The sequence below is a fragment of the Odontesthes bonariensis genome, chromosome 3 (genome assembly GCF_027942865.1).
Source record: "Odontesthes bonariensis isolate fOdoBon6 chromosome 3, fOdoBon6.hap1, whole genome shotgun sequence".
Lineage (NCBI taxonomy): Eukaryota > Metazoa > Chordata > Actinopteri > Atheriniformes > Atherinopsidae > Odontesthes > Odontesthes bonariensis.
In genome coordinates, this window is record NC_134508.1 from 12000393 (window position 1) to 12027020 (window position 26628).

At 41.8% G+C, this 26628-nt stretch overlaps 1 protein-coding gene across 5 annotated transcripts in view; it reads left to right on the top strand.

Annotated features, from left to right (window-relative positions):
* Nucleotides 1–26628, top strand: part of LOC142376752 (semaphorin-3F-like) — a 74700-nt gene that overhangs the window by 27306 nt on the left and 20766 nt on the right. For 3 of the 5 annotated variants that reach the window (XM_075460291.1, XM_075460289.1, XM_075460290.1), the window contains exons 3-6: nucleotides 22272–22432; nucleotides 22789–22851; nucleotides 23355–23474; nucleotides 25925–26014. In XM_075460291.1, the coding sequence (XP_075316406.1) occupies nucleotides 22272–22432; nucleotides 22789–22851; nucleotides 23355–23474; nucleotides 25925–26014 (434 nt within the window). The remainder of the gene's footprint in view (nucleotides 1–22271; nucleotides 22433–22788; nucleotides 22852–23354; nucleotides 23475–25924; nucleotides 26015–26628) is intronic. The other 2 variants (XM_075460293.1, XM_075460292.1) reach the window with 1 other exon arrangement.

A 26628-nucleotide genomic window follows, 5' to 3' on the forward strand; every position in this document is an offset into this window, starting at 1 on the left:
TTTCAATATCACGTGTCTCTTAATTACAAATTGCATGCACTTTACTGCAGCTCATAATTCTAACAATGATATTTCTTGGTTTTTTCTGCACTTGTCTGCAGCCTTGTCCTTTTGTCCTTTTTGTCTTTAAACTTTGATTTCAATAGATGTATCTGCTCTGATGAAGGGTTTTTGAACCTTTTGAGAAATGATTGCTTTCCATACTAACATGCCTGAAAATGCACATGGCAAAGGATTAGCTTTGTAGTGGTGATAGCCATGTGCAGGGACGGGACAAAGTAGGACACTTGGGACATGGTGCAAATTCCAATCTGGTTGCAAATTGTGTCTTCGTCTCTGGTTTAATGCAAATCGATTTTCTGAGCATCTTCACTCTGAAGGGAGATTTCTAAAAGGTCCATTTTGAGTCACTGAAAACTCAGTTTGAATGTGGATGAAAGGCAGAAACGATTGGAGAAGGCTATGTTTTATCAAACAAACGTGTACGCATGTTCATGGCCTGTAACTGTCCAGAACAAATGCAGAGACTGTAAAGTTGTTTTAGGATCATTTCATTCTTATTTTCTGTCGCATGGGAATACATTTGAGAATAAATAAATAACTATTGAAGAATCTCTTTTTTTTTTTTTTTCTGTTATTTGTTTTTTATAAGAAATGTGATTTGAATCTATAGTTTGTATTTATGGTTTGTCTGGAAGTTGGAAGTTCCTTTAAAACAAACTGTGGAATTATTTCAAGCAAGTTTAACATTTTCTCAGAGGTAAAAAAAACCTAGAGAGTTTAAAAAGAAATAAGAAGCCCAGAGAATGAATCATCTGTCATAAATTGTTTACATAAATCAAACATTTACATAATTCATATTGAATGTGCTACAAATGGACTGACTCTGTAGAGAAGCACACCAATTAATCTTCTGCTACTCTGTGTTGATACACTGAAGTTAATCGCACATTATTTCCAAATATTTTCCTTGCAGTGAACTCTCTCTGACAGAGAGACAAGCTATACATCTTAGATGAATGCTTCACATACTCAAGATAAAGTTGCCTGGGGACGTACGATATTCTCACATCACACAGAGGTTCCAGAAGCGCTCTGTTTTGACTTGTCTTGCTTAATTGCTGTGTCAATTAAAATGTTTTTCAGAGATGCGGGGGGAGGGAATTGCAAGATGCTGTGGCTTGTTCGCAGCTGTGCGTTGCGCCGCAGTGTTGATGAAGAGAGTAAGCGACAGTGAGGCTCAGTTGCTAAGGAGCTAAAGTTGTGAGCAGCCAAACAATCGCATAAGATGTAAGGTTTCTGTGACCTTTATCAAGATTTGATAAAAACTGTACAATATGGTATAAAATGAGGCTGAAATTGGGTATTTAATGTAGCTCTCCACTCAAGTGAGATGGCTTTTATAGACCATAATAGTGGCAGAGCAATTTTTAATTACAAATACAAAATGTAGAAGAAAAAGTCCCTTCGTCACACAGAGAGCGTGTTACACGCCTTTACAAGCTGACCTTGAGTTCCCTGATTGAAGATTATTAGGAGAATGTTAAATTATGATTGTTATCACCTTCACTCTATGTGGCGAACAATAACATGCAAGATCAAAAGCTCTCAGAGTGGAACTGAGTTTTGTTCTCTTTGGCAATGTGTTATCTATTAATATGGTCTCCTTTGGGGCATAAAGGACTTAACCTCTCATGGTTTACAAACCAAAATGGTAATTGCCAGGGGCTACGGCACGGGCACGGAAGATTGTGGGAACAGCGCAATTCCATCCAATAAAGGGGTTTGCTAAGTCCGCTGTCACAAAAAGAGCCACAATAATTCCCCCAAATGACATGTTACAAAGCCCTGAAGTAGTTGTTCTAACTATATTTTGAACAACAATGAAATTTGGGTTATATTATTAAACAGCAACTTAAAGTTGTTTGGAGGAGGTGAGGACGGATGGACGGAGAACACAGCTTAGTTTTCATTTCAAACTCAAGAGTCATTGTAGTTTCTTAAGGCTTGAATTAACCCTCTAACCTTCACCACATAATGATTATTCAAAACTTCGATGACAATAACTATCCAGAAACCCAACGCCATGTCAGACTTTTTTATTCTTGCTATTGAAATCCCCTTCAATTGGAGTACGTTTCTTTTTAACAGTGCTGTCCTTGGGGCGGTCGGTGCCGTAGTGGGTTAAGCAGCCGCCCCATGTACAGAGGCTTAGTCCTCTATGCAGCAGGCCCCAGTTCAACTCCCGCACCGAGCAGCCCCTTGCTGCGTGTCTTTCCCATCTCTCTGCCCCCTGCTTCCTGTCTCTCACACACTGTCCTATCATTAAAGGACAAGACCATTTTTTTGACATTGGGCCCTTGATTTCACATTATAACATGATGTTCTACTCACCCCTGCTTGTTGTTGGTAATTTGGAGCTGTTCCGAAGATATTCGAGAGGCGTCTGGCTGCTCTCTTGAGATATTCGGCCATGAAACGGTTTCCTATGGGCAACGCTATACAGGCACAAACTATGCTGTTTATAATTTATTACACTAGCACTGATAACGTGGAGGTGCGTCGCTTACTTAAAAAAATCCGGGTTACTGTAATTTTGAATTTTTCTCGTAAAGTGGGTGTTACTGACGTCATCATCGTGCTACTGCCACAGACAGCCCACAGACAAACACACACAGACTTTACGACAAAAATTCAAAATTACAGTAACCCGGATTTTGTATAACGTGCCTGTATAACGTTGCCCATAGGAAACCGTTTCATGGCCGAATATCTCAAGAGAGCAGCCAGACGCCTCTCGAATATCTTCGGAACAGCTCCAAATTACCAACAACAAGCAGGGGTGAGTAGAACATCATGTTATAATGTGAAATCAAGGGCCCAATGTCAAAAAAACGGTCTTGTCCTTTAAAGGCATAAAAAGCCCAAAAAAATACTTAAAAAAAAAAAAACAGTGCTGTCCTTAATACAAATCATGGCTTCACACCTTATCCTTTTCTACCGTAACGGCAGAACCCAGAATATAAAAGTTAAAACTGGCTGAAGAGTTATGGTTGGTATCATGAAGTCTGTATGTAGTGCAGCACACCGGTCGCAGTACATTAGCCCAAGGTGCCCCACAGCTGGTTAAACCTTCAAACTCAAAGATCAGTGATACAACTAAAACCAAATACTGGATCGTTTAATCTCATCTAAACCCAAAATACACTTCTTACAAGCCCTCAAACTAGAAGTAACTGTAATGATGTCTGTTAAGCTGAGCACCACAATGTATTTTCCTATATTATACACTTTTTTTTTTTTACTCAACCCTAAATCTTTATCTGTTATTTTTATTTCAATACAACAGATGAATTATTCCAAAAGTTTTACAGTCTCCCGTCTGTTTTGTGGGAATAAATGATCTGTCTTTTTGCTGAGGAAAACAAATGTTTTGCTTTGGGTACCTCCTTCCTTCTTCTTTCTTGTCTCAAACATCTAGGTATTCACTCTGGACAAAGAGGTATTCTAGCCACTTTGCAATCTATACTTCCGACCTCTCCTTTAGCTCATTACCTTCTGCCAGAACTACTCAGGAGGAGGGCTTCTGGGTCACAGAATGGGATATCCTGCCTGTCAGTCAAATGTCAGGGCTGTCAGGTGTGTCAGATTTAAACCCAAGTGCAGAGACTGGCTGGTCATTAAAATCTCCCCAGGAGGTCAAGTTTAGAATTTTACTAAGTGTGAGTGTATTTCCCCAGCTGTCAGAGTATCTGTATGTCTGCTGCCATGTACGGATGTCACCTCGGGCATGACTGAGTTGAGAGGGACAGATTTCCCCTGGATTAATGAGGAATAATGATGGAGGGACAGAGATGTGGAGTTGTGGGTAGAATGTGATCTTTTCTGTGTTTTTTTCTTTTTGTTTGTTTTGGTAAACTTTAGTTGACTGTGTCAATCTTGTGACCCAGTGCTCATTCTATCATATGGGATTAATATTCTGACTCTGGGTGAATGCTGAGACCTTTCAATGAATCGACTTTTTCAGAGAAGATGAATCACAGGATTTAGAGTGAAGGAAAATACTTTCTGGGGTTGTACCACTCTTCTTCGGTCAAGTGACCCTTAGGAACATTGTATGGAACAAAATTGAATCAAGTAAATCAAGGGGTTTGTGTGACATTTAACATGTTGACAGAAAGAAAATCTAATGGAGTTTTTATCTTAAATCACACATCATATAATCCTGTGTTTTGTTCGTGTTTGCCAAGGGGGAAAACTGACAAACCAACGCTGCTAAAGGGCATACTTTGTAGTACAGTGACCTTATTTGCTCGACTTAGGCTTTTCTTTTCACGCTCTCCACCTCCCCAGCCACCTACGGCCTGCTGTCTCTGCTGTGATGCCAGCCTCAAAAGTTATAAATCACTGTGGATTTGGGAGGCTGGTCGTTGGTTTGGTTTGGGGAGTCCCATTGTAAGCTTCAAATGTTTAGGGTCAAAGCCAGGCTATCATGCACCCAGAAGAATTATGGTTGTGTGAAGTACGAGTTTGTTATTGAAATGATAAAAGGAAGTCCTTTAGGGATGGTATGTCAAAGATAGCACTTCTCAAAAAGCAAAAGAATGTTTGTTAAAGGGAGTGTGGACTGGTCAAATAAGGAGGAAATACAGATGCAGTTTTTTTTTTTTTTTTTTTTTTTTTTTAAAACCTGGTTATAGTGCAAAACTACTGAACAGCAACAGCACTGACCTCTATGTGGACTCAGTGTCTGAGGCAGATTACAGCCTGTGACATACCATGATGCTGCCACATTATCTGAGATAAGACAGGCAGGGATTGAGAAGCTCAGATCAATGAGTAATTATGGGGAGCGCAGAGTGTTTGCGGCCAGAGCTGGATGCCTACAGTCATGGCTTAGCAGCAATGCCGCCCAGCAATCCTTTAGCTGCTACCCCCCCGACCCGCGAGGCCATCCCAATAGAAAAACCCAGAAGGATTTTCTCTGGATTAATGTTGAGTCCATGTCAAATACACCATCAGGAATAACGAGACAGGGTATCAACTCTCTTACCTGACATTCAGTAGGTTTATTTCCTTCATGTGGTTTACTTGATTTCCCATTTGTGGATTCTGCTTTTCAGTGGAATGTAGTAGTTGCACATGAGGATTGGCAGTCTCCTTTACTCCATGGTGTCAGGTGTTCTTTCATGTGAAGAGGATTTAGCTTCCACCAAAAAGAAAACTGTCTGCTAAATAATAGATACTTAACAGGCGCTTTCACCTCTCTGAGACCCTTCTAATGGGATTTTCAGGGGTAATTCCTGTTTACTGCTATCCACTTCTAGTTTTTGTGGATTTGGCCATTAAGTCGTGAGAACAATTTCATCAGGATTTTGCTGAGATCTCGAACAGTCACTTTATTTGAATGTAAGACCCAGAATTCCCATTGCTTCACTGGAAATGGTGGGTGCTCACATTTACAGTACAAATGTAATAGTAACTTAAACTGCCCATATGGGATCTATTTTCTTGTACCCTTAAAAAAAAGTTTAGCTGAACAGGTTTGTATGAAACCTGTTCAGTTTGATTACTTTATTACAGATTCAATGGATAAACTAGACATCACATAGAATAAGTAAAATGTAAACAAACCAAGAAAAAAACCCATTTCATATACTTTTTACGACTGCTGGAGTTTACTATTCCCCTGTCTTATTAATAGCGGAATTTCCTCCATGAGTGCAAATTAAAATATTAAAGACACAATTAGTATTGCTGATAGGTGTTGTATAGCATGTACATCATATGCCTCTTTTCATTCCATGTCTCCATGGAATGGCAGGTGGAGTGCTTGTTGCCGGAGCACATATAAAATTTCCTGTAAAACAGAAGCAAGCACCCCCTTTCCCAAAAGGCCCAGTTTGCTCTGATTGGTCGGTCACAATGGCCTGATCAGGCCCTGCCCACAATCTCATGTCAGTTCTGCTAAAATTCAAAATGTTGACTATGATTTCATTTAGACTCAAGTAAACTCAAGAAAAGAGTTTTTTTTATTTTTCATAGACTATCCTCAGTCTCATTCTGCTTCATAGGCTACACATTTAAAATGCCCTTTCTTTCCTGAGGCATACTGTTTGTGAGTCCCTGACTACATTTTAGCTGATATTGATCAAAGTTGAAAGGGGAGCCCCCTAAGTGAGTGTGTAAAAAGTCCTGGTAATCATTGATTGGCAGTTATTATTTCCCTCGCTGAGGTCACCCTGCCAATTTCAGCGTGTTGCAGAGCTGCAGGACACGGAAGTGATGAGCCAGACAGAGCGTTTGTTTTGTCTCTTCAGATTTAGCTGCACCAGAGGGAGGTTAAGCTGTAAGAATGACTTTGAAGCACAGCAGTAGTTCAGCTCTTAGAGGACAACAGAACATGTCCGAAAGGATAAGAGGGAAAATAGACCTTTTTGCCACTAGATTTTTGCTCTAGACGATGCTGGTCTGTACTTTTTCCGATATGCAATTGTAGCTACAGGTGGGATACAAGCACAGTGGTATTTTGTACTTAAATTCAGTCAAAGTAAGTAAATTGCACTTTGAGTATGTTTTTCATAGCCATTTGATTCCTGGAATGCATACTCATTGTTGAAAAAAAGATGGATAACCATCTCGTCAGAGCTCAGCTAAAATTACCTGTGGGCTTGAATTTTGCCTTCAGAAGTTGCTACATGTTACTGTTCGACCTGGTTGCACCTGAACTCAATAAATACAGTCTGACATGCACATTTCCCTCTTACATATTTGAATAAAAGGTAGTTGCTAAATGAGGTCCTGCGGGGCTGTGAGCGAAACGTAAAACCCATAAAGTTCACCTTTATATGCTCCTTACTGAAGGTGACATGGCGGTAGAGCTCTGCTCATAAACATTCCCCCTCTTTAGATAAATTCTGTTGGGCTTGGAATGTGAGAGAAAGAGGAGAGGACTCCTGAAGCACATTTCCTGACTTGGGAAAGAAATGAAGTGTTTATGGTGGGGCAAAAAGAGGCCGGACTGGAGGGTTAGAGAGTAGAGAGCGGGGATGCTTTGCCTGCACACGTCTCTTCTTTTTCTTGGAGGGCTGAAGTTTTGTTCAACGCTGCCAAAGCAAACACCTCCATATTCCACCTCAGAGGAACCAATGTAAACCTTTCACAGGCTTCTTGCTTTCACCTATTCTCTAGCTTCCATCCAGAGTTACCTCATGTCTGCTTAATTTGCACGTAGAGTCACTTCTGTTAACGGACACATGTTGCATCCCATGATTGTGCGCCCAAATGTCTAAACCATCACAGCCACTTGCTTGTGTATACATGCATGCTGTGCATATTATCAGTATTTGTGTATGACTGAGATGAGGTCTAAGAGGGCCTGCGCACAAACACATCTCACTCTCACCCACTCTGTCTGTTTCTCTCTATCCATCTCCTGCAGTTATCAGGCTGATTCTATCGCCCTGTTAGCTGCCAGGAGATTACCAGTGACAAACAGGGATGGCTAAATCGGCTCGGTAAACTCGCTGACCCTGCTAACCACCACCCAGCCCCTGAGCCATTATATCTCCTTATCGCCACCTTACATGGGCATAGCATGTGGTCGTCCAAAATAACAGTCTTAACACCGATAAAGCTCTGAGGAGCTATCAGGGAGAGGACTGCATAGTAGCAAATATTAAAAAAACTGAAACTTTACACTACACAGAACAAATTGAACTGCTGCGTCGTGGAAATAATTGGACTGAGACACAAATGCCACTTTTAAACACTTTTCATGGTTAAAGGGATAGTTCGCCTCTTTTGACATGAAGCTGTATGATATCCCATACTAGCAATATTATTTATGAACATTTTCTTACCCCCTGCTGCGTACTGTGAGCCGAGTTCCAGCCTCGTTTTGGCGTTGATGAAGGTAGTCCGGCTAGTTGGCTGGGGCTACAAAAATAAAGCGTTTTGCTTCTCAAAACAATATGCGTTCAAAAGAGTAATACATTTGCATCACAACGCCTAGTCCGGCTACCTTCACAGGTACGCAGCGGGGGGTAAGAAAATGTTCATAAATAATATTGCTAGTATGGGATGTCATACAGCTTCATGTCAAAAGAGGCAAACTATCCCTTTAAGTTAGTAGGAAACATGTAGTTAATGTTCTTGATCTCTTTTTTTCTTGTTTTCTTTGACATCCACTAAAGCAAAACCTTTAAAGGGATCCAAACCTTAAATTGGTCCAGTGGGGACAACCCAGCCCACTAGATTGATTCCTCGGTTCTAAGGGGAACCGAGGAATCAATTACTTACTTACTCAGAAAGAGGATAAGATTTCAGAGCCCTAGAAGGCCCTTTAAAGCAAGAACAGTTACAGACAGCAGGCTTATGGCATCAGAGATTGTGATGGAATCGAAGACTTTTAGTCTTTGCCATCTTGTAACTTTGAAATGGTCCATCTATAGTAGTTGTAGAGCTGTGATGGTGGTGTTTAGAGGAAGTTGGCCATGTGACCCTTTGTTCCCATGGGTGCATATGTTGGGGTGTGACTCCTTTCAAGCTTACCGTGGCAGACGGGCTCAGCGAGGCGGTAGCAGCCAAAAACACAAAGCTGTTTGTAAAAGGCTAATCATCTTCATTTCAGATGAGCGCCCTCTGAATAGAGAAAGTAAGTGATGAGGCAAAATGCAATGAAGCTGCTGACAAACACATGAAAAAATGGGATTTGTCTTCTAATCTCACTTCCTGTCCCCAAGGCCTGGGAACTCAGCTGATTGTCTGCCTCTTCAAAGAGGGGGTGAAGAGAAGAGGGACCTTCTGCTTCTGTCAACATCATCTGCCTCATGTCAAGTGTGACTGATGACCATAAAGTCTCCACATGACAAATATGGTTACGGTTTTCCTGCGTACAACTTCTCCTTTACCTTGCCCACCCAAGAAACAGGAAGATGAGTGCTGAGGTGGCACTGTGCACACTTAGCCAGGATGAGAGAGCAGTGGGAGACTGGTGGGAGGAAGAGACCTGGAGTTGAGCCACAATGGCTGCTGTCACAATCTGTCGTGCCTCTGTTTCATTCTCAGGAAGGGGCTTGAACAACTGGCCTCCCACACTGTGACCCCACGCCAGTTTAACAAATAAGGCATTCATAACCATTGGGCACAATAGTAGCCCACTGGTGTCAACTACATTCGGTTGCCATATCCTGTGTCTCTTCAACTGTAAATCTTCCAACGGCCTGTCAGGATTCACCTGAGAAACACAGAGATGTATTGTTGTCCTGAAATAGTTTCCCGACTTGCTTTTCTCAGTGGCGGACCCATGCTGCCAAGACAGGCCTTTTCAACGAATTTACTCTTCACAGCATTTACTCCCCCTCACTGGTTGCAAATACTCAATTCTACATATGCAGTGCATAAATATTTTCTTTTTCAGAGCATAATATCAAAAATCTGTCAACATAAAGTTACTATAATTTAAAGGAAACTTTAAACCTGCAATAGAGTTAAACTCATTGCAGCTTAAAACCTCCTTTTGATGTCCTTTGATGCAACTGTTTGTGGCTATCAATCCAGGAATATCACAAAGGTAAGCTTTAACAGTATTCATGAGATGCTGTGTTTTTCATGATGAAAAGTATGAAAAATCTTTTCATGGGACCCCTGAGCAGATTCCCACAAGAATGACAGATCGACTGTAATATCTGGTATTGAAAAAAATCACTTTGTGGCTGGAATTTGACAACGGCTTTGAACCAAAAGACACAATTTTTCGTTGGATTTCATGAGCTTTAAATTGGCTACTGTCACCTTGTGAGAAAAAATACAACTAACTAAATCATTTTGAAGAAGACTTAATGCACATTGCAGGGTATAGAAACACATCTGTGAATCGCACTTGACTTGACAAAGATTACAATGATGCGACTCATCAGCTATTTCTGGTTTGGGGTGGGGAAGCGGTGAACTCACATGACTGACCAGCATCTTAGTAGATATGATATTATATCCCAGATAGTCCCAGAGATGAAAGTAACTTTTGAAGAAGAGCTCAACTTTCCTCTTGTGAATGTCAACTGCAGTGGTTGATTTTTTTTGCCTGGTCAAGGTTTATTCCTTCTACTAAATTACAACCACCACCAGCAAAGCTCATACCGCCAACCCCTGGAGACATTTAGTATCCTACTTTACCTACATCTTATAGCATGTTTTTTTTTTTTTTGGCTAGTTTGTTTGATTTATTCTTTTTTTTTTTATGTGAAGCACAGTAAGGTAAGCATTCTCAGCATTCTCACAGAGGCTTTCTCTGACATTTAACAGAGACTGAGAGTGACAGAGGTCCACTTCATTACAATAAGGCCCTCCTAGTCTTATAGCTGACTGTTTCTCCCATGTGCACACACTATCTGGTCAATGGTTAGAGTGTGTGTCTGCCTCTTAAGTGCGTCCAGTACGTGCGGATTATAGTCTGACATGAGGCTTAACCATGCCAGGTTAAGATAAGAGAGGCTAAAGGTATCACAGCTCTTTGAGCCAGGGTTTTATGTTTAGTCTTTTTGGAGGGCTCTGCTATCTCTTCCAAACTCTGTATAAAATCAGCTTTAAAAATGAATTAACCATACTAAATGTACTCAGGAAACCAAGAAGGTTTGCACATAACTATGGCTAGACAGATATACCAGTGATTCATTGAGTCATGGGGTGTTGTAATTTACAGTTGAAGTCCATTTGGATCTCTGCTGAGCTGGAACTCTGTTGGGAAGCGATGGAGCAATGGAAGACCCATTGTTACAAACCCAGTCAGCCACGTTCGACGTATGCTCTCCCTCATTCCTTTTACCTTACTGAACATGGGCTCATTGCGATTCTGGACAGACCAGCCAGTAATACCACTTTACCTAAGGCAATCCCTGTTTCCTGATTCCACTCAGGCTGAGGAGAGATAACCCTGACCCTGAGCTAATCCCAGATTAAACCAGAACATTAAGCACTGCCACTGCTGACCAGTAACCCGCGACCTCCCCGTGTCTCCCAGCTCAGGTCCGACCAACCCCGCTGACCCCGCAGGTTTTATCAAAGTGCCATCCAGAGAATGTAATGGCATCTGTGCCAATAATTAGGGCCTCAGGGGGACTCAAACATAACGGCAGGTCTGACGAGAAGAATTGGAGGAATAGACATGTGGGATGGGAATGGGGCAAGGCGTGTCACTGTTGAGGTGCAGACTGTTAATAAAACACATGTCCATTAAAACAGAGCCATGTTTGTGCAGATGTGTGCTATTAGATCAAGACTCTCAAGGGAGGATCTCCTTCCCTACCAGTTCTCCACATTTCACATCCTCTACAGCTGGATGTCTGCTTTTATATGTTTCTAGCAGACTGAGAGAGGAGGACATTCATTTGTTTTGACAAATGACCACAGGTCCAAGAGTGCACGTGACTGACCTTAAATGTATTGATGGTCTTATTTTGATGAAGATACAGCGATGTAAGGGGTGATAGACTTAATATTTTGATTCTTTGTTGCCCCTTTCACCAAAGCACATCTGTCTGCTGTTACAAGGGTTTACATGAAAATGGAGACAAATGTGTGCCTCCTGCCCCTCCCCCTCTCTGCCTGTCCATCAGCGCGCTGGACTTGGTAGACAACAGGAGAAGGCTTAGTTGATGGGAGCCAGAGGCCCCTGTGATAAGGCCATCTCTCCGCATGAAAGCTCATCGGAGCTGACAGTGAATACAAATTGGTGCCATTAGCGAGGAGGGGGAGTAGATGCAGGCAGGGTGGGGCGCTACAGTGGCTCCTAATTATAGAGCGGGTGAGCCCCCCCAGGTCGGCAGTGGGAGTGTAAGGGCACGGGATGCAGTGGTAACGAGGTGGCGGCGGTGGTGAACAGCAAGGCGTCGTGTCTCACGTTGACACAGAGCATCGTGGATACTGTGAGGACAAATGTGGTGGTTAATGATGTGTGATATCGGAGCACTTTCAGTGCGTATCCATTATGACGGCTTACATTTAACACGAGCTGAGACGAGAGAAGGTCACGCCTTTCCCCCAATGTGAAAACTCAGGGTGAAGGAGCACAAACAGTAGGTCAAAAATAGCCAAAAAGCTTTACTTTATTATGGTTTAGCTTTGAAAATCACACGCACTTATCTGACTTTTTATTCATATATGATTATGAATATATGATGATATGGTGTCTGACAACATGTTTTTGTAAAAAGCTCTACACAAAAGAGGGAACTTTCAAATGCTCTTTTGTTTCTCAACATGGTTAATCATCAGTTAGGCGACCACATCTACCATTGGGTAGATTGATGTTTTTGTGACTCTTATAGCATCCACACCTTTTCCTTTTGTTGTTTTACTGGTGAGGGTTGTGCATGGTAATACTGGTATGATGCAATGATTGATCAGGTAGGCAGAAGTTTGAATTCCAGTCCAAAGCTCTCTTTTTTTCCTACAACTTCAGGTGATTGTATATATGAAGAAGTATTGGCATCAAATAGAGGAAAAAAAATGATAGGCAATATACTTTTTTTATTTAGCATTTTCAAAAATAAGTTTGTTTTGTGAAGAATGCAGTCAAAATGATGAGACTAAAGGTGAAATGTCAAGAATAAACTCCTCTGATCTGTCAGATCAAGTTTAGAGAGTGACTTTATGCCAGCTGCCAACATGTGTACACCCCACAGTATGCAGAAATGAGTTTAGGAAGCAACTGTGAGCTATCATCCACATAGGATCTTTAGAATCAAACAACTTGCTAAACTGTCTTGTTGTATCTTGTTTACATATTCTGTGTATCGCACCCAGGTGTGACCATCTATGTCATTGCATCTTTCCTTTAACAGCTATTTGAGCTTGCAGGAATGCAGTCATGTCCTCCAAGTCAGTGTGGTTTCCCCAGAACAGACGCAATTTACAGCACAACCTCTTCCAAGTACTAATTCTTAGTACCACACTGTGTTTGTGTGCTAAAAGAGAATGAGCTTTGTCACTAAAACCTGTAACTTTTGAATCAAATTTTCACCTTTATTCACAACATTTCAACAAACTGATTTTATTCTTGAAATTTGAAAACAGAGAAAACAGCCTCCTCTTATTATTTTTTCCTTTCGTGATGCCATAATAATGTGCTTCAAATAAAATGTCTTTATGAAAAATCAATTCCTGTGTTATCCCTTCTTTAACAATTGTTTCACCTCAGCCATCTTATGCCAACAAGGATGTATGGTACATCATATAAACTGGCTTGTTGTTATCTATTGTTACAACCAAACTTGGCTCTACATTTTAAAAAATGCAGTGAATGAGAAAGCACATCATCATTACTGGTAATAAGGTAGCTTTCCAACAACTGTGTTTTGTATTACTATCCCACTGTAATCCTTGTCAGTTTGAAGTGCAATGACAGCAAGCAAAGTTTGATGCTTTTGTACACATTGGGCAGGTGTTGGTATAGGCATGCTGTTATGTCTGTGTTTACTTTGAAAGCGCTAAGCTGGCGAGCTTGTCGCTCTGCCGAGCCACACACACACACACACACGCACACACACACACTCAGGAAGTGGCAAAGCTTGGAGCACATCACAATAGAATACCATTCCCCTGGAGGTCAAGCTTTTTGGCATTACCAGCAGGTCAGACCACAACTCTGAATCGCGTGCCCTCACATATTTGTTATCTGCTGAGTGACTCGTCCTGTCTGATGCCACACTGCGGTCGAGCCACTGCCCACTTTTTATTTTCCTCCACCCCACAGAGTGACTAAACTGAGGCAAACAGCTGCTGCGTTCTCACGCTGTTATCGTTCCTTCTCATTTAGCAGCTCAGCTAACCCCATGCCCACTCTCCAGTAATCACACAGGCATTCTTTAGCAACTCTGTCACTTCTCCGCTGGCTTTGAAGCATACAGCTTGCACAAACCAAATAACTCTTGTAAATGTTTGACATGAGGACAAGTCGTGTTAAAAGAACCTGTTGAATGAGAGCGAAGGAAAACACTGTGGATCCCGAAAGTCGCTGATTAGATGTGGCTCCGCTAAACAAGAAAGCAGTGCAGGTGGTAACTCAGGCATCCAGCGGACACACACTTGTCCACAAGCACAAGAGGGTTCTTTAATCTCTCTGCCTGTTGGTGTACTCGGTGATTGCCCCTATATCAGGTGCTTCCTTAGCCTGCTCATACAGGAAGTTGTTGTGAGAAAGTTGTGTTAGATTAAGATAAGAAAGGAAAAACAACCGCTTTCAGATAGAGGCGTCTGAATATAAGCCTTTCCCACTCCTACTGTGTAGATACAGTACCTGATTTCATATACTAATTCATGGCATGCACTTTTTGTAAATAGAGTGCATGCAGAAAGCTCATTGGAAAAAAACATTGCCACATTTTAACAAACACTCAAAAAGATACAAACCTCATTTGGAGAAAAGTTGGGAAATTTTTGAAAATTTGTTTGAACCTTTATTTAATAAACACAAGTTCAAGGAATGACTTTCACTTTGTTAATGATGAACTTCATTGTCTTTGTCTTGATGGTAGCATATATCTGTCAGAAAATCCCAATATACACTTCTGCATCAGTGGTACCCTCACACAAGTCCCTCTTGCTGTGGACTGATGCTATTCACTGATAACAGCCTGGATATTCTTTCTCATCTTTGGCACATAATACCAAGCATCACTTTTTTCCTTCGAGCAGCTGAAACAGGAAGTCTTCTTGCCACAGAACATGTGTCCACTGTCCTCCGTCATCTAACATGAGCTCATGTCCAGAGAATTCAGCAGGGTTTCTGGACAGTGTTGTTTTATGGCTTCCTTCCTACGTAATACAGATTCAGGTCCCATTTCTGGATGCGATAGTGGACTGTACTGAGTGAAAATGGTTTTCCACGGTATCTTTGGCCTTTATCTACTGAAATTCTCCAAACTTGTGTAACCTTTCCACAATATCATGTGTGGTATATATTTGAAAACTAAACCTTGCATTAGAATTTTTTGGGGAACTTAGTGAGGAAAATCTGATGGAATTTGACACAAAGTGGTGAACCACAACCCATGCTTCCTTGGAAAGACTTAACCTTTGGTGGATGCTCCTTTTATACCCAATCCTGACACCCCACCTGTTACCAGTTAATCTGCTGATTGTAGAGTCTCCCAGAACACTCTCACTTGCATATTCTATAAACTTTTCTTTCCAAGCTATTTTTTTAAAAGTGTTTTGCTTGCATCAGTTTGATTCATTTGTTTATATTTTCTAAGTACTGTGAAGTTTGTCAATGAAGACACAGAGGATAATTTATTGGACTTGTGTCTGTTAAATTAAGCTTCAAATAAATTACCAGACTCAATTATCATTGCATTTAAGAAAATTTCCCAGCTTTTTTGATATTGAGGTTTGTCCTTTGTGTGAGTTTCTCTTGGCTTTGTCAGGCTACTTTGTCAGAAAACACACAACCATTGACACCCATCGGTGAAATACCATGCAGCCAGTCAAAAGTAAAGTATTTATGTTGCATCCTAAAAAGCTAATGCTCAAATAATAAGTATTTTGCTTGTCTTGAGCAGTAAATTGCTAAACATTAGACCCAAGCTGAAATTATACCCAAGAGTACATCACTTTTTTTTCTTTTTTTTTTGCAATATGAAAAGACCATGATAGAGAATGAATGAAGACAGATTCAAACAGTTCTTTCAGATAGCACCGCAGATTACAGCCGTCTGTATCCTCCAACTCAATCTCCACTCTATAGGCAAACATGTACCCAAGAGAATAAATGCACCTTTACACAAGTTCATATGCGGCAGACACTTATGAATATTTCAGTGACTGAGGCTCACACGAATTAATGAGATTTGTGTCATGTTGAGCAAGTCTGTTAAACCTGTGGCACTGTCGCCTGTGGCGCCTCAATTCATTACTGCACCTTATTAAAAGTTGACCCAACTGCCAGCATTGCAGTTTTCCCCCAACGGTCTCAGAAGCTGTTTTGTGCTGCTCCATCAGTGCTGTTGCAGTGAAGTGTGTCCTCAGACCTTCAGACGAGTAATAAGTCTTCTCTTAAGTGGAGTTTTGCTTCTTTGCATTGACAGCGTTCAAAATATTTGGCGGAGGATTCCTGACAAGTGCTGCCTTTGATGTGTGACAGCATGTCACCTCTCCCGCCTTCTCTTAAACACCCTAATTATCACTCCTGCCACTCCGGTGTGTGTGAGAGCTCACACACCTCTTTCTGACAGGTTGGAAAGTGCCTCGGGGCACCGCTCAGGTAGAGCAGCTTGTTTGTGACGTGCCAGAGGCTAACAGGCTATTGTTATCTCTTTATTACTCAACCTTGTAACAACGATTCTAACCTTATTTAACAGAGCAGCCTTTAATTTAGAATTTTTGTGTCAGTTGAATGGATGGTAGACTGTTTTTGATGCGTTTTTGATCTTCTGTCAGGATAGGATGGACGGCCCACAATTGAAAACCACAGAGCAGTGAACTGAGAAGATCATTGCTACACATTCTACTCATCCACTTTGCTCATTGCTCCCTTCCTGCTGAGAGTCAAAGAAACAGACCACAAACTTCTGCTCCCACCCCCCCGTTCCTTACCCTCCATACTTCTCCACAGGGAGTACTGCAAGCAGGGGCATGCTCTGCCCTGACTCTGGCAGTGGCCTGCACTTTTAATTTACCCAATTTGAAACCAGAGAAATATGCAGTGGGGTGGAACACCCATATCAGTGTCATGTAGCGAGTGCACACCGCACTGTTGAGTGCCAAGATGTGCATTTGCCTCTTGATTCTCTCTGTCAGTGGGCCTATCTGTACACTCTAATGCTGCAAAGAAGACGCCCCTGTTATATCACCAGTGCTCTTTCTCTCTTACACACACTCCACTCAGGCTCTGTGAATACACACACATCGACTTCGAGACCCCCCATCTGGTTCTGTGACAAATAGAGCAGTGAGGCGACATAAAGGCATAACAGTTTCACCTTTAACGGATGGCATGAAAAGTGCTTGTGCGTTGTTTAAACACAAAGTCTAAAAATCTCTGTGATCCAACCAGATGCTTCTAGAGAAATTGCCACGAGAGCTCTGAGTGGGATGGGCCGTGTGTTGTTAAACCACGCTGGATACAGTAATCTTTACTAAATGAGAGGAAGTTCTGCTATTACCGATGCACACTGTGGGGCAGGATGCATTAACAGCTACATGTGATACATAAAATTCTACAAAAGTCTACTCTTTCTCTTGTGTAAATGCATCATTTCATATAAGACTGTAATGCAGTGCGCTTTCTTATTTCTGGATATGTGCTATTGAGAGCACGCTCTGTGCTAGTAAAGTTTTCCTGTCCAAACATATTTCTAAAGTAAACTCGGCCCATTGGCTATTAATTTAAGATGGAGAGATATGCTTTAACATGCAGGCCTGCAGTCCCGGAGATCATCGTCAGCAGCCAAGTATTCTCTCAGAATGAAGGGGGGTCTGACAGGGAGGCATGTCTCTTTCCTATGTTTCTATACCTTATTTAAACTTGAAAGTATACTAAAATTCATGATTGTAATGGTGTTAGAAAAGGTTTGCATTTGGATGACAGATTGCGTTCATGACCCTCCAGTTCAACAGTTGCGTTGTACTGAAGCTGATTCAGAATGCTGCTCTCACTAAGATCAAAAAAGCAGATCCAGCTCTCAGGTCTTTCCACTGGTCCGAAGTTTGTTGAAGAACTGATTTTGAAAATGCTACTGCTGGTTAACTGACTGGTTTACACCTCAGAATACATTTCTGATGGGGTGAATTGTTATTAACTATCCAGATACACCAGATCATTTATGACATCATTTCAGGTAACTTCTGTGCTTTTAATGTTTTCCGTACAAAATTTTGAATGACATCTCTATCTATAGGTGCTAAAAAAAACTGCCTTGCCTTTCTGATACGAAAAATAAAAAACATATTTACTTGATAGGCTGTAAAGCTGATAACACATTGTTTTTTTATTATTATTATTATTGTATTAACACTAAAAACATGTAAATCCTGGTTTGGTGAAAGTTTACATTTCTTTTTGCAGCTTTTCAAAAGATTGCTTCAGACCAACTTGGTTTTGTAGATGGAAACCTGACTTGTGTTGCACTTATTTGTCTAGTTTCTCTGTGAACAAGGAACTTTTGGGGTACTTAGTCATAGCACCTTGTATTATATTTCAGAAAAGAATTGTCATGCATGCAATGAAAACTTACTGGCCTGAATACGGTATAAGACAAACCATCTGTGTTATCTTTGCTATTGGCCTTTTTGTTTCAGGTTTTTTTTTCCAAATTCACTGCTACTGGACGCTGCTCTGCTCACCTTTGAGTTTATGTAAAACGTCGGTTTGTTGATATATAACAGATGTGCACAGAGGCTTAAAAATAATAAAAGCATCCTTGCAGCCTCTTAATAGCTGTGATGATGTGTGTCTGTGGGGATGAAGAACTTTTTGTAGGTTAAAGTTTGCTGAGAGACTCATGATGATCACCTTGAAACTAATCAGTGCTCAATGACAATGTCTGAAAAAAATCAACCCTAAAACCCAGGAGATGAAATCCTAAATACAGAATGGTTACCATGGTGTTGGCCTGTGAGATTTAGTTTGAGTTAAAAGTACATTTCCTGTAAAAGAGTTCAACAAGAAAGTTTGATCTATTTGAGAATAGAGTACATTTTATTTCCACCACGTAGATATCTCAGTCTCCCCCATATTGTGTTATGTGCAGCTCTGTACAACATTTAGTGTGGCTCTGATGCTGGTATTAAGCTAGAATGTCTGCAGAACTCATCCAGCTGTTCTCAAACATCAGCAAACACCTTTCTTGCGAGCAGAGTGTCGAGCTCTGGGAACAGGCTGTGGGCTGTGTCAGACAACATCACCTTGAGATGGTGGGAGAGAGGACCGTCTGTATTCAGCATCATACGACCAGATCGCCACTCACTGGTGTATCACACTCCTCACTTCAGTGTCATCGCTTACTTTTCTTTGCCCAGATTCACCTGCACTACATAGCTACATAGAAAGACTAAACATGGGTAACATTTTATGAAACAAATCTTCTTTTATGCCTGCAGAGGAGCTGTTGTGTTTCTGTTAATAGCTTGGATGAATAAAGAAAAGTGAATGAGGAAAGTTGGAGACTCAGAGAGTGGGGATCATGTTCCCTTACTGGCTTAACTTTCACCTCTAATAGAGCCATTGCCATTCCTCAAGGGGAAGAAGCAATGTGTTCCTGAAACAAAGCCCCTGCTGTGTGTGTGCAGACCCCCCAGAGTGAACCTACAAACAGTAATGGGCTACTTTAAGAGTTTATCTGGCTTTAATAGACACACTGGTACTCTGCTTCCAGCCTTTAAATCTCCAGGATAAGTCTCTGTGTCCTGTCATGCTCTAATGTGGCTGACAAAGAGCACAGCAGTACAGCCTCTCTGAGATCTGCTTCTGCAAGTTAGTAGATGAGGTTGGGAAACAGTGGATTCAGTGTGCAGCCTAATATGTCAAGCTTAATAAAATGTGACTCGCTGAACAGAAGAGGGACCACTTGCAAATTTGATTTAACCTGCCAGCATTTCAAAGTATTCACGTAGCAAAGATATGCCTCTGCTACCCTTCAGGAATAACAGCACACTTTATAGTGGAACATGGTCCCCCTGCATGTGTCTCACACAGTCACTCACTTATATGTAATAACTACTCTATATTCATCAGCTCTTCATCATAGTGAAAGAACATTTTGGACACTACTCGGGTCATTTTTTCTTTTGGGACACAAAAGGACCACAGCTATACCAGTATGCATTTGTGTGATGTACTTTATGCATTTCAACACTTCCCCCTACATAAGCAAACACAGAATGCCTCTGTTAACATTAAGCGTATTAAATGAACAACCCCCCTCCCCCCAGCTTGCTCATGTGCATCTCCGCTATTTAAAGGAAAAACAAACCAATTAATCTGTTATTTTATTCAGGAAAGCTTCTTACTCTTGTAATGTATACTAAGGATTGGAAATTCTGGGACAGATGTTAAAGATGATCATTTGGACCAGCTCTACAAAATGGCAAGCCCACTATGAAGTCCTCTTTATAGGCAATAGTGAGTGATTTGGGACCAATGTCAGCCCGGGAACCTCCTGGGCAGGTTGACCAGCAGAAGCAGAGCAGCAGCCAAGCTCAGACTGCTGCTGATATACATCCCTGGTCAACGTTTTGAATGAGCTCAACACCAAATGGGCGCGCCTGAGGCTAAGGTTGACTCTGGGGTTGAGCTGAGAAAAGGCTGATAGAATAGGAAATGACGTCTAATAGCTGGAATGACTTCACTTTCTTTGCAACAGATTTCTTTTAGAAGTTTTGACAGATTTATTATCACAGTATTAGAAAGGATATGTCAATCCTCCGCAGAGCTCGGATTCAGTTGTCATGAACAACTTGCAGGGTTGGATTTCCTTGGCAATGCCATTATCTAAAAGGAGTGGTTCTCTACGGTATAGTCTGCATTACAAGTGGTTTAAGTTGTGAGGAAAGACATATCATTAGAGGCCATTATTCATGTTTTAGCCATGGCATAAAATTCAGACACGCTGCGGAGTACATGTAAACCACACTGTCTGTATATTATCAGATGACCATGAGATTAAATTACACATGTTTGTTTCTTAATACACAGCCCTCTACGGGGCGTGTTGTTGCTTTGCTATGCTCACATTCCCTCCTCAGTTGACAGATGGCTCCATCCAGCTTCTCTCTGACAATAAACACTGAGGAGCTGCTGACAACCTGTTTCAGGAAGGGCTTCGACTGGCCCTTGGGAAGCGTGTGCGCGTACAATGCATTCTTATTTGTGCACACAGAGACTCATCATTCAGCTTAAGACTCCAACACAAATAATCACAGGGTGCGACCACATGTTGCAGCTCCTCTTCGCAGAACTCGTGACAGCTGCCAATCACTCTGCTGACCTGTAAACATTCCCTCGGTGGTCACAGTTATTAAATCAAATTATACAAATATAGCAAATCTAATGCTATTAATCTCTGCTTATTGACGTAACCCCATGTTAAATTTGGATCTGGCTGGAAAGACTGGTAATATCAGATTCCATAGGGAGTCTGTTTAAAAAAGGCCGGAGATGGTGTTTATTTTAAGGCCTAATGTTGGACATGTTGATGGCTTTGCATGCTTGGGTGTCCAGACCTCTTCCTCAGAAACACCTTACAGCCTCACAGGAATGTTTTTAAGTAACTTCAAATGCATGGAGGATGACTGCACATACAGAGCTTGCAAAAAATTCTGCTCTGAAACATTTTCAAATCTGGAAATAACCTCTATGTGTAAGACTCTGAGGGGTTGCCCTTCAGTCCTGACACCCCACATTGACTACATTTCCTGCTTGGCTCCTTTCATTATACTCTGGCAGACCGCTGTTATGTACGCAAACACAGCTAACTGTATTTGACAGTTTATCCTCTGGTTTCGCTCCACCACATTTTGGCTGCACAATCAGCACTAAAGGACTCCGGGTTACCTCAAAGTGTGGTTCGATGTTGGCTCTAGAGTAAATCTAAGCTGTGAAACGGGACTTTCCTGCTCCTTAAGTTAATGCTCTGTTTGTCCAACAAAATGTAAATGCCACCCGTTAATGCCTCAGCCTTATGGATTGCGAAGGAGTGTGTTTGTCTATGGTGGGGCATGTGACCTTTGCTGTTGGAGCAGTGGCCTCTCTGCTCCGCCTGAACGTGGCTGCTGAACCGAGAAGAACATATCAAACAAACACTCCAACACAGAGCTGACGGGAGACTGGGTTACTCTCGACATGTGAGGACGTGTCAGCTGCATTGTGTTACCAAAGGCGCAAACTCCTCTGACCTTTAAAGGGTGGTGTCCAAGCAGGGAATGAAAGAAAACTGAGCTTAACCCTCCAACCTTACTTCATTTGTGGTATGAATTACTTTTGAGTGCCATATCAATCAAACTTCTGTGTCCATGTTTCCTGGCTTTCCACTGGAAGACTGCCACTGATGAGAACCCCCCCCCCCCCCTTTGATCTACTCAGGAGGTATTAAGCCATCAACACAGTCTCTAATGTATAGTGTTGAGTTACAGCAGTGTAGGTGGAAAACCATCAGATAAGTCCGCACTGGTATGCAGGAGTGGCATGAGTAATATGTCAGTTGTGTGTATGTGTGCGAGAACATGCATTTGTAGGTGCAGCTGCCATTAACGGATACATTTCTGTCCCCACACAGAACTGAGATCTACCGGTACTGCTCATCACTTCGCCTACCTGCTCAACACATCCGACTACCGGATCCTTCGTATGGATGAGGACCATGATCGAATGTACATTGGCAGCAAGGACCACATCCTGTCTCTGGACCTCCATGACATCAACAAAAGCCCACATATTGTAAGACTTCTCTTGTCTCCCCTCGCCGTGACCCCTCACCTCTTTAATAGGCTGTTAGAGTGGGATGAAGCAGACGCCTTTACCTCAGCAGTCGCAGCAGCTGCACCCCAGGGCAAAATGTTCTGTTCTGTGGCCCCTGCACCACCTATTTCAGTTCGTTCACATGTAGTTTTTGTTGGATTCCTGGTGTCGGTTCATTAAAACCCTGTAACTGGGTTATGAGAATCCCAAAAGGACTAATATTATCCTGGGTTGATATTCTTTTCCCAGTTTTAGCCCCAAAATCCAATAAATGCCACTGATGTATAGCAGGTTGGATTGTAGCAATAAAGTGTCCTCTGTTTCTCTCCTCACAGATCCACTGGCCAGTGTCCGAACGAAGAAGGATGGAATGCCTCGTGAGTGGGAAAGATGCCAATGTAAGTATGCATGAAGACCTCGGCAGGGTCGTTCAGCTTGATGCTTTTTTATTTCTCCCATTTTTTTTTATTTAATTTTTAATGTGTTGCACAAGTACACAATTCCCTCTATTGTTCCTTCTGGTTTCAATGTGGAGAACTTGTTCAAAAAGCAGTCACCTGTAGGTTTGAACTTGGCCCAGTAAAACGCTGGTTCCCTCCTGTCTAGCCAAGAACACAGAAGTGTAGTGGAGCAGAGCAGCCCAGTCAGTCTCACCATCCTCTTGTCTGCCAGCGCCAGGTGGAGAGCACAACACCATGGGCTGTTATTTTTCAGAAACAAACCCAAATATATATATATATATATATATATATATATATACATATATATACACATTTTTTTTATTTGATTCCGTCCACATTTGGTAAATCTGCAGGAAATGCAGCAGTAAAATAAGGCAGTGAATTTATTTTTATGTGGACATGAGTTGCAGTTTCATTTACCTCAGTCATCTTGTTTCCAGGAGGAGTGCGCAAACTTCATCCGCCTGATAGAACCATGGAACCGGACTCAACTGTACGTCTGTGGAACAGGAGCTTACAATCCAGTCTGTACCTTTGTCAACCGTGGGCGCAAACCTCAGGTTAGAAAACGTGAAGAATATGAAAGCCAATCAGGTGCTGATTGAACAGACTGCTTCCTCCACCTGCATCATTAGCAGCATAGCTTGCTTTTCCTTTTTCTCTCACCCACCCAAGTTTTTGCCTTCCACTTACCTTACATTTGCCTCCCTTTATGATGATGACTTTCTTTCCTCCATCATTAAGCTTGCTTGTGGCCCCATGTGTCTTCATATGGCAAAGCAGCCTGCACACCAGCCTCACCGACACACAGCTGTTGTCCCCAGTGAACAGTTAATTCTACTCTGTTTAGTCTCAACTTTTAATGGGACCTCTTGAATTTCCCAAACCAAGCCAGGCATAACTACCTTGCCACACTCCCTTTTAGCACCTCACTCTTATTTAAATATCACACTTGTTCCCTAATGATGATCTGGGGACTTTTATAAAGAGCAATAAATAAAGAGGTAATATCACGTTGCTGCTCTCCCTCGAGGTCGCAGAGAAATTGCAAAGCCAAGCGCTGCTGGCACCATTCCTTTGTTGCATACGCGTCCTCTGTGGCCCCCTTACTAACGAAGGGCTTCCATCCAGAGCCTTCACTCACCTATCCGTCCACCCCTTCGTGCATCCATCCAGGCCACCCGCCAGACTCCACCATGTAAGACATTGGGTAATTGGAAGTGGGAGCTCCTGTTATGGGGTGCAAGTGGAATGCTCCAGTTGTAGTCCATTAATGAGACAGCTGTTATTTTCTCTCTAACACTGAACAGACATGTCCGAGTCGCACTCCCGACAACACCTTTCTCAGGCAGGCCGGGGTTTTAACGATAAGACAAAAAACACGAAATGATAAAAAAGACGCACAAATGCATAAATACACACCCTGTGTCATTGAAATTCAGACTTTTTTATAATTATTATTACAGAAGTGCAGTGTAAATTTGGAAATGTGTTTTGCTTTAAGTATGAGTCTTGTGGCTTTTTGTAAATTGTTATAGTAAAAGGTTTTGCTTGGCTGCAGGTTTTAGGGCTATGTACAGGATGCATCATACTGTGACAGCCTTTATTGACTCAACAGCAGGAGACTGTTATTGTTGCCTTTCCACCATCTGGTTAGGTAAAGCTACACACGTACCCTGAATAATCTTGCATTCACACATACATATTTATGGATAAAATTGGTAAATTTTATAAGTGCAATGAATTTTAACAGATACAAGTCCAAAGAAATGATTTTTATTTTCTTCACTGACCAACTTCATTTAGAAAATATAACCAAAAAAGGTTGGGAGAGAGGCAAAGAAAGACAGAAAGGTTTATAGAATATGCAAGTAACATATTTTTGGAAGATTCTTGTAGAATCAATAGATTAACTGGTGACAGTGACCGCATCCAGAAATTTAACCTGAAACTGTATTGCATAACGACGAAGCTATTCATCAACTCAGACAGAGTTCTCTGGGTAGGAGCTTATCTTAGGTGGACAGAAAGACCGTGGACATGTGTTCTGTGGTCAGATGAGTCCATGTTTCCCCTACTTTAAGGGAAATTACTAACGTCTGGGTGTACACTGAAAAAAGAACCATCTTGGATTAAGTTTGATGTTTGAAAATTGAGTGTATACAAAAGGACAAAGTATTATATTCAAGTTGAGACCATCCATGTAGTCATAAGCAAAAGGGGCAAATTCTAGAGTCTGTCATGGTATGGAGGTGCGTTAGTGCCCATGGCATGGATGATCTGTGTATTTTTCAAAGCTATCAAAGGTGCGAGATATGCTGCCATCAAGGTGACATCTTTCCCCAGGAGGTCTTTGGTTATTCAGAAGGAGAATGCCAGATCTGATTCTGCAGATTTACAACAGCATGGCTTCAGAGTCACAGAGTGTGTGTGCTTGTCTGGCCTGCCGGCAGCTCTAATTTGTTACCTATTGATAAAGTGTGGTGCATTTTGAAGAGGACAATCTGAAAAAATGCAAGCTCAGACTATCGAGCGGCTAAAATCTTTTATTCAGCAAGTGTGGACATGCCTTTGAAAAACTGCAACAGGCTGATGTAACACAGTGGTAGACTCTCTCCCAGTTTTGTTTTTCAATGTATATTAATTTATTTTGTGTGTGTGTGTGTGTGTGTGTGTGTGTGTGTGTGTGTGTCTGTTATTGCCATCGAATTTTTCAATTTTATTCTCTAGATACAATCAAGTTGCTCAGTGTAGACGAGAAACTCTTTTTTTTTTCTCTGTTTAAAGTTCAAACTTTCCAAGTTTTATTGCATTTCCAAACTTTTCGGGAAGTGGGGTATCCATTTTACTTAGGCATTATATTTACCTCAACAGTTTTGCTTTGAGCAGTTTCTGATCATGTCTGGGAATCAGAGCAGGATGATGCAACCTGCATCAGGGTCAGGAAAGGCCTTGATCCTTCTTCCTCAGCAGCGTAACATCCAGACTGTATTGCTGTTTCCTGTTTTAGACATCCATGTATCTGCAGATGGCCCAGGCCAGAGGAAGGGCTAGCCGCGCAGCTGAACCCAGTGCGGTGCACGAGACACTTGGACTGAAGGTGCGATGTGGGCCCTGTCTGCACCGCAGCCCTGCGCTCTGCCTGGGCTCGTGGTCATCAGCAGCATGCTCCCATTCTTTGTGTCTGCGCACATTATTGTCACAGTTTTGTCAACCCCATCTTTAAGGCCATCATTCGTTTATCTCTGTAACATTTGGCATGCATCTTTCTCAGTCCGTGCACAATCTTGTAGTGTTGTGTGAGTTGGAAATGCATTTCATTTTATGGTATTTCGTTTTTTTTGTCTTTTTTTCAATGTTTCATTTATATTTTCTTTGTGTTAGTCTCATCGTCTGAGCACCCTGTCCTATTCCTCATTGTTCTTTTGGTGCTTTGTATGTGTGCTAAATGCCATGTTTTGCATGAGAGCTGGGTTATCACATGGAAAGGGCATATTAGGCTGCTAAAAAGCGCAATCAAAAATGCATGACATTTTTTTTTTTTTTTTCGCATATATTCAGCTGCACCATGAATCACTCATATTCGAATCGTTCGTCTTGCTTATCTGAGTCAGTGTGGCTTTTCCCACTCATCAGCCAGAGCCCCCAAACACCCCCCACCCTTTATAGGAATGTGGTACAGGCTCTCCCACAGACTAGTCAGCATCTGACCCT